Raw genomic sequence first — 14,287 nt, forward strand, 5'->3', positions numbered from 1 at the left:
GGACCTATGAAGCCGCGAGCCGTGAGAGACGGACAGAGAGGAAAAGAAAAGCCTAACAGGTAGCACCCGAGGCCAATATGTATTCAGCTCCAAAACGAGACAAAGAGCGTTTTTGACGCCACGAACAACATGGCAGGTTGAACGCGAGCAACGTGTTTTCCTTTCGGTCTATGAATGTGCCTTAGCCATAGGCTGGCCCGTATCACGTGACGCAGAAAGCTTTGCTCTCCCCCCGCCTTCCTCCTGAAAACAAAACTCGGCGCCGTGCGCCGCTGCCTGATTCTTCCGCAGCCATTGGAGGGGAAGATGGCGGCGTCCAGGAGCGTGGAAGAGATGCGGAGCCGGGTGGTCCTGGGCGAGTTTGGCGTCCGCAACGTAAGTCAAAGAGCGGGAAAGGTGCCGGAGGAGCGACAGCCTCTGGTCCCGAAGTGGAGGTAGCTAAAGGGCTGAGTGTGGGGCTTCATGGGGACTGGAAGGGATACACGGGTAGAGAGATGCGTGTTGCGTGCGCGTGCCGCCAGTCTTTGGTGTGGACAGGCGTAGTTCCTGTTCAACGATTCATATGTATTTATTTAATATATACTGTCTTTTTAATGACTGGTGTCCATTACAAAACAAAAACCCAATGCAAAAATCCTACTAAAATACCGTACTGATACAGAAAACATCTTTTGGTTGGCATATATGAAGTGGCTTCATTAAAAACAAAGTGATGTGTTAGACATAAAGTGATGTGTCTGAGATGCTTGGGAAGTTTTGCCTGTTTTCCACATGCAAGTCGACTTATTGGGCCATCGTTAGATGACCAGTAACACACACGTGTGAATTCTGCCCTCTCCATTTGTGCTCCAGATACCTACGTAAAGTGAATATCTACCACTCGTTCTGCCATTTGAACATCTGAATCTGCCTTACCTTGACTCAGACCCTGGGTCTGTCTAGCTCAGTATCATATACTTTGGCTGGCAGTGACTCTCCAGGGTTTCAGACAAGAGCCTTTCCTAGCTCTAGCTGGGGATTAAGCTTGGAACCTTGTGGGTGCAAACTATATGCCAGGGGTAGGCAACCTAAGGCCTGTGGGCCGGATGCGGCCCAATCGCCTTATCAATCCAGCCCACGGATGGTCCGGGAATCAGCGTGTGTTTAGATAAGTAGAACGTGTTCTTTTATTTAAAATGCATCTCTGGGTTATTTGTGGGGCCTGCCTGGTGTTTTTACATGCGTAGAATGTGTGCTTTTATTTAAAATGCATCTCTGGGTTATTTGTGGGGCATAGGAATTTGTTCATTTCACCCCCCCCCCCCAAAAAAATATAGTCCAGCCCACCACATATTCTGAGGGATGGTGGACCGGCCCACGGCTGAAACAGGTTGCTGACCCCTGCTATATGCTATACCACTGAGCTGTGGTCTTTTCTTCTTCCAGGTCCACACAACAGACTTTCCTGGGAATTACTCTGGATATGATGATGCCTGGGACAAGGAGAAGTTTGAAAAGGTGAGTACTATTGGTGCTTAAGTAAATGGGTTGGAGTAAATATTCCTATTGGACATTCTAAAATGCTGGCTTCCTTTAGGCCAGGGATCCCCCCTCCAGTGGCGCTCCTGTGGCCCTCCAGATGTTGTTTGACTTAAAATCCATCAGCCCCAGCCAGCATGGCCAATAGTTAAGGATGATGGAAGTTGTAGTCCATGCGCATCTGGAGAACCCCAGGTTTCCCACCTCTTCTTAATGGTTTTTTCTTGTGGCTACTGATGTCCTTCATATTGTTATGAATTTGGGGTGGGAGGAAGAAGGCTATATGCAGCTCCCCTCTAACCCCTGGATCCAGCAAGTGTTAAAATATAAGCTAGGCTAGCTTCCTGTGTTGAGGTGATAGCCAGTGTGATGGGCTGTTAAGAGAAACAAAGGAAAGTGGATCTGTGTGAGACAGCAAATGGATGCCCTCCCTCAACTGACTGGTAACTGGAAAAAGACAAAAGCAAGAATTGAGAGTTGGCAGTGAGGTGACATAGAACTACAGCAGTAAGATGGAGGGAGAGTCATAACAACGTTTGAGAACAATGTTTGATTTTTGATTGAATCTAAGTCTGCGACTATGGGAAAAACAAGACCCTCCATTGTAGGCTCAGGTTGTATATATGTGTAAATAAACCATATATTGTAAAGGCACCACAATCTCCACTGTGCTTCATTTCCAAAAGGAAACATGAACCCTGGGTAAGCACCTAAACCCCTGGAATCTTGCATCACTCAGTGATTGTGGGGGCATGCAACAATAGCAACCTGTAGGGTTGTGGAATATCCTGTCTTTCTAGGTCAACCTTTTCCAGCCTCATCGCATCTAGATGTTTGAGAGCAAAAATCTCATCACTCCAGCCAGCATGGCCAGTGGTTAGGAATGATTCGTAGCTTTGTTCAGACAGTAGCAAGAATTCATAAATGCTGTCAGCCTAGTTGGACACTATGCACCTGGGCTGTGGGTTTAAAGTATGCTGCAGGAGGCTTTTTAAAGGTACACAAATGAAAAAGTGCATCCTAGCTTGAGGTTTGTTGAGAATGATGCTGCTTTGCCCTTTGCCCATTCTGTCATTAAGTTTTTACGCTGTTGTATCGTATTGCACTGTTGTCAGTGGAGAGTGGTCTCTTAGAAGAAATATGGCACTGCCCCACCTAGCTCACCTAACCCCGAACCAGTCCTCACCTGCCTGCCTTCTTCCTTACAACCAGTCCAGGGGGTGGCACTGGCCATGAACCTCCTCCTTCTTGGTCTCTGTGTTGTCCTTGTATGACTCAGCAGGGAGGTGGATAGTAGCAAACCTAAAATTAGTTGGTTCTCTCTGACATTGGCTCTGGTGTCACCTACTGTTGGACTCCTTGCCTTCCACCCTACGGGTCCCAGTGAGCACCAGCCATGGCATTTTTATCACATTAAGCCTACAAACAATGTCTATTTTGAACATTTGTCCTTGTCCCCAACAGAACTTCAGAGTAGATGTGACGCACATGGACGAAAGCACTCTGGAATTTGACATGGTGGGGATTGATGCTGCCATTGCTAATGCCTTCCGACGCATCTTGCTTGCTGAGGTATCCATTTCTCTTCCCAAGCCACAAATAAGACACTTGCAAGATAATCCTTTAGTTGAACATTATTGTCCAGGTTTGGCTGCTACTCCTTTCTACAAGTACAAAAAGGCCAGAATGGAGTTGTTTTAGAATATACAATAAATGTATTTCAGATTGCCCTGAAAAATATACAAAAATATGTTGGGGGGGGGGAGGAAATCTGTTGAGCAGGTTAGTTTAAGGCTCTAATGTGGGCAAAATGAGATGGGAGGCCTTGAGAACTATAGAAACTTTTCTGAACGTTGCAATGTTTAAAATATACTTCTCTGTTATGGAAATCAAGCAGACATTCATGAATTTAAGATGCCATTAGAATCTAGAAAAACTGTTGTCTGGAATAGCAAGCTTGGTGCTGTGTATAGATTGTTTAGTCTTTGGGGATAATTTGTATAAATCAGATTATTAGTGTTAGATGTGTCAGTGGTCATTGGTGTTAGGCACTTTCATAGAGCATGGATCGAGGAGCAGCTCTTGGCCAATGTGACTACACAAAACCTTCAAATTCTTATGATATGAGTTTGAGTCATAGAAATGGTAGGGTTGCAAGGGATCCTGAGAATCATCTAGTCCAACCTCCTACATTGCAGGAATATGCAGGTGTCCCATATGGAGATTGAACTTGCGACCTCGGCATTATCAGCACCACCCTCTAACTAACTGAGCTATCAATGCTCAAACCAACTGAGCTAGTCTATGAAAGCTTAATTCCATAATACATTTGATGTAATATTTAAGGTGCCACAAGACTCCTGCTAATTTTTCTGTATTTAGAAGCAGTATAAATCTTAGTCCCCTGCATTGCATACTAACAATGAATGGTGGCATCCCTGCTTATGAGATTTTTGGCTGCACCTGGCTAGTCTTTGTTGCAAACAGACTAATGGAGTAGATAGGCCACTTGCTGAATCACACAAGCTCATTCTCAAAATAATACGCCTTGGTAATATTTTAAACCATCCTTGATGAATTTGCTAATGGTGAGTTGTAGACAAACATCCTGGCCCAGCGTCCTCATCAATGCACTAAACTGGTCCTCATCTATCAATTTTACTTGATTTCTTACCCACATTTTACCATATGGTTCTAGGGCAGGTTAAAGCAATTTAAAATCCAATAGTGAAGTTTTAAACAAACTTTCATTTTATTTATACACCACTTAATTGTAAAATTGTAAAATTAATTGTAAAAGAACCTGAAAAACAGTTTACAAAAAGATAAAACAACAAAACCGAGAAAAAATCACAGCCATACTTTAAAACACACAAAGGTTAAAACATGGAAATAGATTAAAATCACCCTAGCTTCCTAAGCACCTGGCTGGGCTTATCTAAACAAGAATATTTTTTGCAGGCACAGGAAGTTCCAAAGTACAGGTGCTGCCACACTAAACAACCAAGTTCTTTCAAATGGGTATTACGTAGCATCTCTAGTAGTTCCAATTTCGCCATTTGAAGGGGTCGAGTGGGCACATGTGGGGTAAGGTGATCCCGTAGGCAAACTGGTCCCAAGTTGCCCTTCAAGAGTGCCTGCAGCTGCCCCAACATGGCCCTCTCCACCAGCTTCCCCCAAAAGGGGTATTCTGGTTGATACCTGTTCCAAGCCAAAGGTTCCAGAGCTAGTGTCTTTAGGAGCAGCCACACAACGGACTCTTTCAATGTAGGTAGGGCTGAAATGATTGCTGCAGCTGTTTATTGAGGACTGCTGCTTTGAGAGGAAATGTGCCTGGATATCGTTTTGAAACGACCTTTTTTAATTTTTACTCTTGCTTAGGTGCCAACCATGGCCATAGAGAAGGTCTTTGTGTACAATAACACCTCCATTGTGCAGGATGAAATTCTAGCTCATCGTTTGGGACTGATCCCTATCTGTGCAGATCCTCGTCTCTTTGAATACAAGAGTGAAGGTGAGAAGAATTTGTGGAAGATCCCATTGGCTAGGATAGACTTACTAGACATTAAAACAATGGTGGCTAGTCTACAGGCTGCATACAGCCCACTAAGAACCCCCCCCAATTTATTTATTTTTTACTGTTCCCTTCCCACCGTGATAATTACAATGCCAAAAGGATTTTTGTAGCCTTCTCAAAAGGCTCCGCAATTTGTCCAGTAAAAAAATGTATTTTTATTTTACTAACCACTCCCATGACTCCACTGCTGTGATTGTGTCATGCCGAAAGGTATTTGGGCCCCAACAAAATGTGTCTTTTAAAAAAGGCGTCCCTTAGAAGTTGGCCACACCCACTTTGACCACACCCACTTTGACTTTGGGCCTCCAGTGGTTGACTGTGGGCCAATCCAATGCTTGGCCTCCAAAAAGATTAGCCATCCCCTGCACCAGAAGAACCTGTGCATCCAGTGAAAGCAGCAGTTGCTCAGGGTAACTTCAGTTTATTCTTCCGTTCCTTTTGCAGAAGACGAATGTGATGAAATTAACACTCTGCAATTCCAGTTGAAAATAAAGTGCTGCAGGAATCCTCAGGCAGCCAAGGAATCGTCTGACCCTAACGAACTGTATATCAACCATAAAGGTAAAGCTGCTCCTTCTTCTGCTATTAGTGTCATGAGAGAGACAAACCCCAGTCCCCTTGCTCTCCCACTCATGAAGGTCTGAAATGACACCAGAGCCTGCTTTGCAATATTAATTGCTTTATGCCTTCCCCAGCTTCCAGCCTATTGTTTTTTTCCTTTTGTGGAGAGAGGAGTTAAGAGTTGATTCAGTTGTCTGCCTTGTTACAGATGCAACTCTTTTTTGGCCTTTTCTTTTTTCAGTTTACAGCAAGCACATGGAATGGGTGCCACTGGGCTCTCAAGCCGACAACATGAATGCCAAGTTCCGTCCTGTACATGATGACATCCTCATTGCCCAGCTGCGGCCCGGCCAAGAGATTGATGTACTTATGCACTGTGTCAAAGGCATTGGTGAGGCAGTTCGAGTTGGCAAACTTTTTGGAAATGTGGGGCATGGGACCACTGAGATTTCTGGGTTTGGCTAGTATTTGCTCCTTTGTGACTTACAGGACGTGTTTTGCTAGGATCCTTCTTACAAGAGGATAGGATGTCTGGTTTGTTGGAATGGGAATTCTGGGTTCTTCAGTAGTTTGCCTTCGCTTTAAGGAAGAAACTTGTCTCTGATCCATGGTGAGGCCTTGCAGTTCTCACCTCTTTGCATTGCTAAAGATCTGCCTGTGACCTTTGGGCTGTGTAAAGTACAGGCGGTGACCTTTTCGTGCAGGGGTTACTTTCCTGGCTCCTGTCTGCCATTGCACATCAATTGGATGCACCTAAAAAGGTTGCCGCCTGAACAACCAAATATCAGTATTTTGAGGATGGTTGAAGATGGCACACCATTCATGGAAATCGTATCTACATTGGCAGGACTGGTACTATAGGCTTCCATTTTCATAAGGTAAAAGATTAAATTGTGTGGAACATCCAGGGAAAAGCATCCTAGAACTTAGGTTGACCAATCAACCTTAGATACTTATACGTAGCTTTGGAGGGAAAGTAGTAGTGCTTGTTGTGTCTAGGAATGTGACATGTTAATCAGCCTTGTTACCAGTTTGACATGTCAGGTATAAATTCTACCTTTCCGAATCATTTGAATCAATCTGGATTAGCATAGGTACAGTGGTACCTTGGTTCTTGAACGGCTTAGCTGATTAACAAATCTGCTCCTGAACACCAAAAACCCGGAAGTGTTCTGGTTTTCGAATGTTTTTCGAATGCTGAACGTCCGATGCGACTTCTGCTTGAGTACAGGAAGCTCCTGCAGCCAATCGGAAGCCGCGCCTTGGTTTTCAAGCGCTTTCGAGAGCCGAACAGACTCCTGGAATGGATCAAGTTCAAGAACCAAGGTACCACTGTACTGGAAACTCAAATTAGTTAGCAAGGGCTTTCCTAGCTTAAAAGATACTGATGGCTTTATGTAACTAGGTACTGTGAACACTCTGCCTGATGCTGAAGGGTGGAGGTCTTTCAAATAGAGTCCACCCATCTACCCTCCACCAATCCAGAGATTGGGTGACTCTCTGGAGCAGATTTTAGGGGGCAGCTGCCTGGGCTACTGCAGTGGGAGAGGAGAAACTGAAAGCCCTGTTGCACAAGCGAATGGATATCAAAGGATGTCTCTGCAGCTAATGAAAGTCTGTACAGTATGTGTGTGGTTCATCATGAGGCAACAGAAATACATTCTTTCTCTGTTTTGAATTCCAAATGACCTGATTTCTAACCTGTTTGGGTTAGTGCAGGTAATTTGAATTGCTAACCACCAATGAACTGGCTGTGTATATAAGTTTAGGCGGCTGATTAAAGAAAAACAACTTGGTTTCAGGTTTCTCACTGACTATCCCTCCCCAATTTTTTTGTTAATGAACACTCTCTTTACTCAGGTAAAGACCATGCAAAGTTTTCTCCAGTGGCTACAGCCAGTTACCGGCTTTTGCCAGAAATCACTCTACTACAGCCTATCGAAGGAGAAGCAGCTGAGAGGCTGAAGAACTGCTTTTCTGCTGGGGTTATTGAGGTCCAGGAAATCAAAGGTATTTTGTGCCTCCTCCCCTTTGAGGACTCTGTGACCCTCCAGAAGCTGTTAGACTGTCACTCCCATCATCTCTGACTTTACCATGCTGACTGGGACTGATGAGACTTTGCATCCAACAGTTTCTGGAGGGCCAATCTCTACCCTAGACTCCAAAAATCAGAGGCTATGTTTATTGAGATGAGAAAACCAGAAAGGCTGATACCCCATCTCTATACCAAGTCTGGGTAAATGTGTATTCTTCTGAGGTCTCATTTCTGGCCTACAGCACCTTGCCCCCAGGTGTTTTGTCGAGTGTGGTTTGTAGAAATTGAAAACTTGGGGCTGTGATTCTTTCCTTCTGCTTGTCTGCACAATGATTCAGGGATCCTATGTTATCTGACCATCAACCTGTCAGGATAATTTTAGCTGGTGAAAACTGTCTTTGAGGTCTTGGTGGGTTCCTTAAAATAGTAATACCATTTATGCACACATACTTGGGGAGTAAAATTCCCCTGAGGCCTGTTGTTGTGCATAATAAGATTAAACTGTAATTGCCCTCTGGCTAGCCTGGAAAATGCCACCTTTGGCCCCACTGCTCTGGCCTTGAGGAAATGCTTTGAAACTGTTTTCTCATTAGAATATATGCCCCTTGTCTTTGGGGAAGGTTCAGTAAACATATTAGCATACCTCTTTTGCATCTTAAGTGTCTGTCTGTTTCTCTAGGGCAAAAAGTGGCAAGAGTGGCTAACGCTAGATTGGACACATTTAGTAGAGAAATTTTTCGTCACAATGACCTGAAAAACCTTGTGCGCTTGGCTCGGGTGCGAGATCACTATATCTGTGAGTAAACCTTCAAATGCTTCTGTTGCTGCCCCTTTCTGTGACCTTTTACTATATGTAGTAACTGTGGGTGGTAGTCATGCGTCTTAAGGGGCCTCAAGTAGTTTTCTATGCTTTTACCTATAGTTCTATATAAAATCTGTTTATGTATTGATGTGAAACAAAGTTGGCAATCATTTTAGCTGAGTAAGGCTTCAACCTAATTCCACCTACCTGAGAGTAAGTCATAAATACGAGTTACCGTATTTCTGAATAGTCGGGATTGCAGATTTAGCACCAGATTTCAGTCTTCAAACGTTAAACTTATCCCTCAACTGTGCTTAAAAATCTAAAAACAGTAAAAGTAAAAAAGATTTTCAAAGAGCAGAAATGTCCTCTCTTTCACCCCCCCCCCCACTGGATGTTAAGGCTGTTCTGAATTCTTAGGGTTATTAAAAAGAGCATAGGACCACACAGTGCAATGCTGTCTATTGAGGGATTATGTTCTCAATTGAATTGCCTTGTCTGGAGCATGTTTTGGGGTAGGTTTTTTAATATATATTTTGAGTTATTAAACTGGCTACCTTGGATCTAATTCTGTCCTGTTTCTTCAGTTTCTGTTGAGTCAACAGGTGTCTTGCCTCCAGATGTGCTGATGAGTGAAGCAATCAAGGTATTGATAGGAAAGTGTCAGCAGTTCCTGGAGGAGCTTAAATTCATCCAAAAGAAATAAGTTTTCCTTTCTGAAAAGTTCAGCATAAGGATTCACTTGGTTGGGATCACTGCAGCTGTGTCATGAAGGAGGGCGTCAACCAAGTCTGGGTCAATAGACAAGGAGAAATGGACCCTCTACCACAGATGTGAAAGACTGAAGCAAGTGGCTGCGTACCTTTTACTTTTGTGGCACTCAATTTGAGATGTGGCTGAAAAGGCAGGGATATGTGATGCCACTATTGCAAAGACCAAATTTGCCAGATATATCATAAGTGGATAAAAAATATCCTGCAAGCAGAAGATGGGTAGGCTCCAGCAATTGCAATATCTTCTAAGTTGCTTTTTTAAAGACTACGTAAGACCTGTAACAGGACCACCCTTTCTGAGAATTGCCATTAACTTTCCACTGACGTGTATTGATGGATAATCTCAAAGGTGCTACACAATAAGGTCTAATGCCTATGATTCTTCTGCCACTCAAATAGCAGAATTCTTAAAAAATATGGTGTCATTGAGCTGCTCTGTTATTTATTAAATAATTTTTGAGGGCTCAACTGCCTATGGAGTAAGCTGATTTTTAAAAATCTTTAACTGCTTAATTTTAATACATGAACAGAGGTGCAGTTGGGCTGATTATTGATCTAATAGCTTATATGTAGTTTAGCAATTTCAACTGTTGAGGAGCGTGACAAACTGTATACTTAAGGGACTGGTATTTACCCCATTTTCAGAATGAATAGCCAAGATAATTTTAGCTATGAACTTTACCTTTGAATGTTAGTCTAAATAGCTTTTGTGAGCTTTCCAGCTGAAAATGTAATCTTGCAGCTTTTGAACTATAGAAGTTTTGCCATAGTAAAAAAGCTGCTGTAAAATTCAAACATGAGAAGAGTTGCTTCATTGAGAACTAACTGCAAATTAGTGAGAATAAACCCAGGACCAAGAATTTATGTATAAAACTGAAAGAGCTTTATTGACATTCGGAGGTGTATCACAATTGATTGGAGACATCTTTAGATACAACATCTCTACCAAAACCCCTTATTTTTTTCTATTATGGCCACAGAAAATTAAAAATATACTCATGACACAATAAATACAGTTAGGCTAGACTTCAATGCTATGTCGTGGCAGTTTTGTTTTAATAAAGTTACACTGAGATCAAGCCTTTAAGAGGGTAAACAGAAGTTGGAGTAGAGTTGGGGGTACTAGTAAGGATCTGAACACCAGCTTAAGGCCTGCTTCCTTCACACTTTTCTATTAATGTGACCAGATCTATGCGCTGCAAAGCCACTTAAAAACATACTTCTCTCCAATGAACATTCTTTTGCATCTCCAGCTAAACTACTGCGGCAGTTGTTAAGCAAAGACCAAATTAGTGCTGAAGGATAAATTTCAGATTTAAACTTTAAAGCGGGCTAGGAATCCTATGCTATACAACCAAACCCAAATCTACTTTAAGGCCCGATTGGGAGGCATTTTGAACCATCAGGCACTGCAGAGAATAATCCAGAACTCTGCTGCTGCACCCCCAAATGCAGCATTTCATCCTAAGTATTTCAGACCAGCACAAAGTATCCCTGGGCTATTGTCGTCTACAGTACTCGGACTTCTGACAACAAAGACCAGAGTTCAAGCTAGGATACAATTTTGATAATGTTCTTAGGCCAAATGAGGACCGATAGTTCACTTCAGGCTTCCTGAGGTACGGCTGAGCCAAACTGACAGTAAAGATTTCACCAGTTCCTGAACTGTCTCTGGTTTGGTGGGATATATGGCAGAGTGCTGCTTCTCTAGAGAAACATGAAGTCAGCCGAGACTTGGCGGGTTCACCAATGCTCAGTGTGCAGACTTGTGTTAACTTGGGAGAGCTGGGGCTTTCCAAAGGGAAGCAGACGAGTCCTCTGGTAGTGCCATATTGAGGCAGCCACAGTGCAGGGATCCTGATTGAAGACATAGTGGAGATCTGGCAGCATGCTGCCTTTGCTGGAAAAGCATTGTGTGCCCATGTGAAAGTTAGTTCCTACAGAACTGGTCCACTGATTGATAGGGCTGAATGGCTAGGCTCCATCCAAGGAAAATGAGGTTGTGCAATAAAGCTGCAAATGGAGATGGGGAAATCCCAACAGGTTTTGTGTAGTAGATGGGATGGGATGAACTCAATCCTCCAACCTCCCAAGCAGAAAGAGTTGGGGGGCCAGTGAGAGAGCTGACTCTAAACACGGGGAAGAGTAGACAAAGAAGGCAAATGGCTACTGTGAAAGAACACAGAATAGAAAAGGGGGTAGTGAAAGTGTCCTGAGCTTCTATTGCTCAAAGAGCGCAATGAGGGTTCCATCTTCCTTATCCAATGGATCTTTATCCAGGGCTGCCTTCACCACTTTGAAAAGAGAGGGAAGGTTTCTGATATGAACTTCCTTCCTAAATTGCTCTCCCAGGGGCTTCTGTAAGGAACAAGAGAAGTCTCTATTAGGCATTGCACATGCACAATAACTCCAGTAGAATTTCCTCTGCTGAAAAAGTAAAATATCTCCCATGCCAATACAAGCCTTTCATTTTGCCACATCCCTTTAATTGTGAGATTGTAACAACTCAACCTTCCTGGGCTACTGGTGGTAGAGCCATGATAAGGTCAAAGCCAATTCAAGTGCCTGTAAGGTACTTTAAGCCTTGCCAACATCCTTCTACCAGTTCTGTTGAAAAAAAGAATTTGCTTGCTTCATGCCAGCAACAAAATGCTGTCTTTGCTAATGACTTTTCTCCCGGCTAATGCATTCTTAACCGTTGGCCTGCCACCGATCACAGGCTATGAGAGAGGTACTTTTAACCTTTGCTCTAAAGATCAGCATATTGTGCTTTCAAACTGTGATACTATTACTACTACTATATCCCATCTTTCCTCCAAGGAGCTTTAGGTGGCAAATATGGTTCTCCGCCTCCTCATTTTATCCTCCCAACAATCCTGTGAGTACATTAGGTTGGGAGAGAGCAACAGGCCCAAGGTCACTCCATGAGTTTCATGGCTGAGTGGGGTTTTTGCACATGGGTCTCCCAAGTCCTAGTCCAATACTCTCTAACAAGTACACCACAGTGGATCTCACACTGAAGCTTTATACTTATCCATGCAGCCAATACATGCCTAGGTCCTTGTTTTTTAAGAGAACTAGACCTCAAGAGAAAGGCATTTGAGTTTTGCTACCATTGTGACTAACCAGAGGCTGGTAGGACCTAGAGTCAGGACTAATAGGCTAAAAAAAGCTGTGTCACTGATCTAACAGTAGCCTAGGTAGAGAGTTGTAAATTGCTTTGGGATGCCTCATGGGAAGTAATTAATAAATGAAAACAACAACATGGTTCATCCCCCCCCCCTGGAGGTAGGAAAGATAGCTGTTTCTGTGCTGCTTGATACCACGACCTACCCCTATGCAGCCTGCAATCAGGCGTTTAAAATGGTCCTTCCGGCGCTTGTCTGTTACTTTCTGCAGCGTTACGTTGAGTAGCTTGGAATCAAACTGTTCCAGGGAGTCTTTCTGAATTTCTGGAATCTGTTCCATCACTGCTTTCAGCTCAGCATACCGTGGACGCTTCAAGTAGCAAACAAGGATCGTTACCAGAACAAAACCAACACACAAGCCCTGGGAAATTAAGAGCCCCCCTCCCTCATCCAAATCGGGTCACAGGGGTTGGTTCAGTGGGCTTGCATCACCACTAATCCTCAAAGATGGCAGCAGATAGAGAGAGAAAAAGAAATTCCTTCTGCATTTCCTTACCAAAGTCTCATATATCTGGAAAGCCAAATGAACGAGAGCTGCCATACACCCATCGTGTTGCCCATGTGTTTGTAAACCTGTCAGTACACTTGTGAAAAACCAGCTCACTGCTTCAGGAATCATCAAGTTCTTTGTAAGCACCTACAGCGGAAAGATGAACGTGTAGCAAGATGATAACCCAGATTCTACCCACCTTCCCAGAAAAGGTGATTTCCACAACTCACTCATACTATGCACACTGTGCCCAAAAAGAATCACTAACTCTTGGCCACATTCATCTTCACCACACTCCACCCTACTAGCCCCTGTAATGGAAGTACCTCTTTGAGCAGCGGCCAGCACAGATTTGTGGTGGTTCTTTGGCAGGACAATGTATCCTTCCATGAAAGGGATGTGAAGGCTGTAATCAGCAGTGCACTGCAGACATTCTGGAGAGAGAAAAGACAGACGTGGCAGCTTGTGAGATTTGTTCTTGGTTCCTGAGAACAAAGGCTCTTGAGTGTAAGTATTGTACAATGTGCTGTGATGTTGAGGAAGGTCTAAGTAAAAAAGGCTGAAAATGTCCAAAAGCTCCTTCCTTTAAGGATTTATGATCATATCAGCCATGAAAGTTCCCTGATGCCCCTCCAGTTCGTCCAGGACAATCGGCCATCTCGGACTCAGATTTGCCCACGAACCTTGATATGCGGAGGGCACATTTGGCTGACTGAAGCTCACAACTGTTACTGAATTTCTAAGGAGAAAGGGTTTCTCCAATAAAAGTTCAGAGCTCTGTTTTAGGCTTAGAAGGGTCTACTAAAGGAAAGTCTCTTTCAAAATGTGCACACAACATGGGGAAGTAATGGAAGCTCAGCTTCCTTACCTCTTGCTTCATCAAACACTTGCCCAATTCAGAGAGCTCAGAATTAGATGGTGGAGTCACCTCTGTGGACATCATCTCCTCATCTACGGGGGGAAAAAGGCAACGTGAATACATCTTCATGGCACCTCAGCTTCGTGGCTGAGGTGGGAAATAGATTTGTTAGCTTAATGATTAATCTGATCCAGAATAGATGACCTCAGATGTGGAACAGAAAGGACAATCCATTTACTCACCATCTCCATCTGCAGCAACAGCACTGTTCTGCTCAGCACCCTTCTTTGCGACACAGCAAACAACTGCAAATACACCAGAGGGGGGAAATGTGAGATATTCACAGGAAAAAAAGCTTTACAAGACATTATACACACCCCTCAGGACTACCCAACTTAATTCTTCCTTTGCAATGCCTTTATATGTATATAATGTATATCAATGCACTGGAGGCTGTGCCCCTCCTTACTCTCTTAGCCAACCC

The 14,287-nt window shown here is 43.6% G+C and overlaps 2 protein-coding genes across 3 annotated transcripts in view; one reads left to right on the forward strand and one right to left on the reverse strand.

Annotated features, from left to right (window-relative positions):
- Positions 1 to 40: 40 nt before the first annotated feature.
- On the forward strand, positions 41 to 9,525 carry POLR1C (RNA polymerase I and III subunit C). 2 transcript variants are annotated; one of them, XM_033144523.1, is made up of 9 exons: positions 41 to 59; positions 1,426 to 1,497; positions 2,983 to 3,090; positions 4,900 to 5,032; positions 5,540 to 5,656; positions 5,898 to 6,047; positions 7,517 to 7,666; positions 8,371 to 8,487; positions 9,081 to 9,525. In XM_033144523.1, exons 3-9 carry the CDS (start codon positions 3,007 to 3,009, stop codon positions 9,197 to 9,199), a joined length of 870 nt encoding a protein of 289 aa, XP_033000414.1. In that variant the 5' UTR covers positions 41 to 59; positions 1,426 to 1,497; positions 2,983 to 3,006; the 3' UTR covers positions 9,200 to 9,525. The 2 variants fall into 2 exon arrangements, with proteins under 2 accessions (XP_033000414.1, XP_033000413.1); XM_033144522.1 differs by lacking the exon at positions 41 to 59 and adding an exon at positions 265 to 375.
- Positions 9,526 to 10,126: 601 nt separating this feature from the next.
- The window catches only part of XPO5 (exportin 5), a 49,109-nt gene continuing 44,948 nt past the window's right edge, over positions 10,127 to 14,287 (reverse strand). The window contains exons 27-32 of the mRNA XM_033144524.1: positions 14,046 to 14,108; positions 13,813 to 13,895; positions 13,271 to 13,378; positions 12,951 to 13,091; positions 12,600 to 12,764; positions 10,127 to 11,624 (exon numbers count right to left, since the gene is read on the reverse strand). Coding sequence (XP_033000415.1) covers positions 11,487 to 11,624; positions 12,600 to 12,764; positions 12,951 to 13,091; positions 13,271 to 13,378; positions 13,813 to 13,895; positions 14,046 to 14,108 — 698 coding nt within the window. The 3' untranslated portion in view covers positions 10,127 to 11,486. The remainder of the gene's footprint in view (positions 11,625 to 12,599; positions 12,765 to 12,950; positions 13,092 to 13,270; positions 13,379 to 13,812; positions 13,896 to 14,045; positions 14,109 to 14,287) is intronic.

The sequence above is a fragment of the Lacerta agilis genome, chromosome 3 (assembly GCF_009819535.1).
Source record: "Lacerta agilis isolate rLacAgi1 chromosome 3, rLacAgi1.pri, whole genome shotgun sequence".
Taxonomy (NCBI): domain Eukaryota; kingdom Metazoa; phylum Chordata; class Lepidosauria; order Squamata; family Lacertidae; genus Lacerta; species Lacerta agilis.